Source organism: Arachis hypogaea, chromosome 20 (genome assembly GCF_003086295.3).
Source record: "Arachis hypogaea cultivar Tifrunner chromosome 20, arahy.Tifrunner.gnm2.J5K5, whole genome shotgun sequence".
NCBI classification, from domain to species: Eukaryota; Viridiplantae; Streptophyta; class Magnoliopsida; order Fabales; family Fabaceae; genus Arachis; species Arachis hypogaea.
In genome coordinates, this window is record NC_092055.1 from 40,002,769 (window position 1) to 40,006,584 (window position 3,816).

The window sequence follows — 3,816 nt, forward strand, 5'->3', positions numbered from 1 at the left end:
AAAGGGGTAATCATATGAAGTAAATGTTGCACGTGACAAACTTCTATAATATTAATAATATGAATGAATTTAAAAAAAATAAATTAATAAGTTATAAAAAATTTCAGATATTATATCTTATTTCTCACTTGATATCAATATTAATTTCTTATATCTATGCACTATCAGATCATGTTTTCCTTTAGTAAATTACAGAAAAAAAAAAAGAAAATTGAGAAATTCGAGAATATATATATGTATCATTTATTAGTATTTTTAAGGAAGTTAAAAGTGACGATAATTTTAAATCGGATTGGTATTACTCACCAACTCAATGTTAATATATACAAGGCGAAAACTTCTTTTTTTTATATAGAATAAATATAAAAAATTAATTTTTAATTAATTAACATTAATTTTTTTTAACTTCTAGACTTGAATTTAAAGTTTAGAATTTAGAATTTAAAATTTAGTATTTAAAGTTTAGGGTTTATAATTTAAAAAAAAATAAATACTTTATAAACATTGATTGACACTGAAAAAAAAAAAGATTAATTTTTGAGTTGTGCTCTTTTAAATAAATAATTGTTTATAAAAAATTCTAATTATTTCATAAAATAATGTTGAAACGAGTTACTTTTTATGCTCAAAACTCAAAAGAGCAAAAATTAGTATTGAGAAATAAAAATAATTAGAAAGAAAAAAGAATAGGAAAAAGACAAAGGCAGTAGTAATAATCTGATTTGCAGAATAGATTATAAATAATGCAGACGGTCCGAGATCTGTCTATCTGCTTCAGAAGACAAATTGAGAATCATCATCATTTGAGAGTAATGGAAGAAAGCATGTCAGGCTTTTGCATAAGCGACGGAAGAGGAAGTGTTGCTAATAACAATAATAGTGGCGGAAGTGGAACAAAGTGTGGGCGTTGGAACCCAACAACCGAACAAGTGAAGGTTCTGACAGAACTTTTCAGCTCTGGACTCAGAACTCCAAGCACCGATCAGATTCAGAGGATCTCTAATCAGCTCAGTTTCTATGGCAAGATTGAAAGCAAGAATGTCTTCTATTGGTTTCAGAATCATAAGGCTAGGGAGAGACAGAAAAGAAGGCGGCTTTCTTTTGATCATGATCATGGAGGTGGTGGAGTTGGAGATAATCATAGCACCATCAATATTAATCATTCTTCGACACAAAGTAAGTATCATACATATGTCCTCTTTGATTTAATTTGTGTTTTTGTATTTTTTATTTTTAAAAATTCTTGAAAAAAATTAAAACAAGAAAATAAAAGTTAAATGTTTTTGTTGTATTTTTATGGTTTTTATTTTTATTTTTTTGAAAAATACTAAAAAAATCAACACTTTTAGTTTAAAAATTAAAAAATTATTAATATTAATTCAAATGAAAAAGGATAAATGCAAGATAAAAATACTCGTCATATATCATTTTTCCAATATAATTTTGAAAATGAAAATACTGAATATACAAGCAGAATAGATATTTTATTTGATTTTTTCTTTTATCACATTTTTTCCAATTTTTTTTTGGGACCAAAAATGATGGATAGGATGAAGTCTTCTTTTTTACTATTTGAAAAAATAATAGTGACATATTATTCATCATTTTTTTATACAAAAGCTTTAGAATTATTTGGAGATGATGAATAGTATATATATTTGGTTCTTTTGTTTTTTTTATTTAGGATTTATGTTGTAAGATTTAATAAGTTTAGGAATAAAAATAAATGTTTATGCTACAACTACGAACTGTAAGAAATGTTATTTGTATATCAAATTTGGTCTCTTATTTTTTAGGCATCTAATTTATAAGTATTAATTTGATTTTTAATTTGGATTTTTAAAGGGTTGGCCTAATATATATGCATATCTTTGATGGACAGTCCACTTTCTTTTCATTCAATTTGTTTCTTTAAGCAGGTTTTGCACAGCTGTATTCAGAATCAGAGAAGGTGATTGAGACTCTTCAACTATTCCCATTGAACTCCTTTGGTGAATCAGAATCATCAGAGAAGCTGAGTAGTAGGGTGCATGCAAATGATCAATGCCGGGATAATAATAATTTGATGTTCTCTTACACCATGGGGGAACAAATTGATCACCCTCCATTAGACCTTCGCTTAAGTTTCATGTAATAAATTAATTAAATATTGGGAATCTCCTTTTTGCTGGTGATTCATGATGATGGGTGTTAGGGGGGAAAAACTGTTCTTTTAAATAAATTGAAATTATTGTATTATTATTACTTGATGTTATAGGTTTTAGCATAATTTTTTCTTTTTTTTTTTTTTAAAAAAGGAATGGGATGGGGGTATGATGGCAGATTTCAAAAAATATGTATCTTAGTCTTCAAACTATTGTTTTTAATATATTTACCTAGCGATCAGTGATAAGTCTTATTAGTTGCTTCTAAATTAAATTAACATATTAGAAATTCTTGGACATTCTCCTCTCTGCATGCATGATATTACCTAGTTCAACCTTTTTATTTTATTTTAATTTTGTTGCTTCTCCGAGTATATATACTCTGTTGATTTATACTTGGATGTTATGAAATGCTTGGGGATTCTAATTCGCATCCTCTCATGAGAGATGTCACCTTGGAATGCCAAAAGGATATGTAACAAATTAATGAGTCATGCCTCGGGTCTTCCTCATATCTTTGAATATAATCAACCATATACCCATATACATATGTGTATAGTTAAATAGGGAAAAGATCCTCTAAACGGAAGAGAATTGTAACGTAGTAAAGTAATGAATTAGTTATTAATAAATTTGTAATTTTTATTATACGTAAATTTTATTACTTTAAGGAAGTCCTCACTTTAATTTAAGGATAATTAAATTATTTTTTTATTTTATTAATTTTTTCGCTTTAAAAAAAAATTAATGCATTAAATAAGTATGGTAAGGTATCTAATTATTCAAGATTTTGCTAATATGATATTTAAGTTATTATTAATAGAAATATTAAAATTTTCATTTCTTTTAAATTTTGTTAGTAATATTAATATGTGTGTTGTTGGAAGTTTATTATAATTTAAACTTCTATTGTGGCTTAATTGTAATTATTTATAAATTATTAATAACTTAATCTCATTCGTTAATGCTAATGTTTGATGGACGCAGTAGATTTAAAGGTAATAACACATATAAAGATGGTCCTCTTTCTGCCTCTATATACGACGTCTTTTACAGTTTTCACTCATCGAGAAACTGCCATCTTGATGAACGTTTGCAAGAAAGGAAATAAAGGGAGAGAAACCAGTCTTAAAGCTCAACTCTACTATAACTAAAATTTATTATGGCAACCAATCTAGGTATGAAAATCACAACTTTTAAGACCCTAATTAATGCTTCCGCTAAATTAAGTTTACATGTGGTGTCAGAGTATGTGTTTTGAAAGTATGTGATTTTTTCTGATTTAATTATTGTAACACCCTACCATACAGAGTCTCATGCTTAAGTCATAATTCCGAGATGGCAAGGTATTACGACCTCTAGAATTAAAATTTAGTACGTATAGTAGTATGAATGATTGATTATAACTAGGAGCCTTTGTAGAAAAAAGGGTAAACAAAAACCGTAACTCGAAAGCGCAACACTCCGATTGATAACGTAACGAACAGGGATAAGTTAACGCGAGATTATATATATACAAAAGAGTGTCAAAAACAGGAATATCAAAACTTAAATCCGGATGCGAAAATAACCGGTTCGAGCATGGCAATATATACATATAATAAAATAAGGAAACCCCAAAGAAAACCCAAAGGGACACAAAAATAGAGAACCTAGTCTCCAAAATCTCCTA

The 3,816-nt window shown here is 27.5% G+C and overlaps 1 protein-coding gene across 2 annotated transcripts; it reads left to right on the forward strand.

Annotated features, from left to right (window-relative positions):
• The first annotated feature begins 693 nt into the window (after positions 1-693).
• LOC112783852 (WUSCHEL-related homeobox 5-like) lies at positions 694-2,443 on the forward strand. 2 transcript variants are annotated; one of them, XM_025826924.3, is made up of 2 exons: positions 694-1,176; positions 1,917-2,443. In XM_025826924.3, the coding sequence occupies exons 1-2, from the start codon at positions 744-746 to the stop codon at positions 2,132-2,134; spliced, it is 651 nt and encodes a 216-aa protein (XP_025682709.1). In that variant the 5' UTR covers positions 694-743; the 3' UTR covers positions 2,135-2,443. The 2 variants fall into 2 exon arrangements, with proteins under 2 accessions (XP_025682709.1, XP_025682710.1); XM_025826925.3 differs by having other exon boundaries at positions 698-1,176; positions 1,920-2,443.
• The last annotated feature ends 1,373 nt before the right edge of the window (positions 2,444-3,816 follow it).

Excerpts from the sequence above, each read along its gene's own strand:
- LOC112783852 (XM_025826924.3), top strand. The coding sequence starts at position 744 with ATGCAGACGGTCCGAGATCTGTCTATCTGCTTCAGAAGACAAATTGAG. Across the intron at positions 1,177-1,916 it reads TAATCATTCTTCGACACAAA|CAGGTTTTGCACAGCTGTAT; the intron begins GTAAGTATCATA and ends TGTTTCTTTAAG.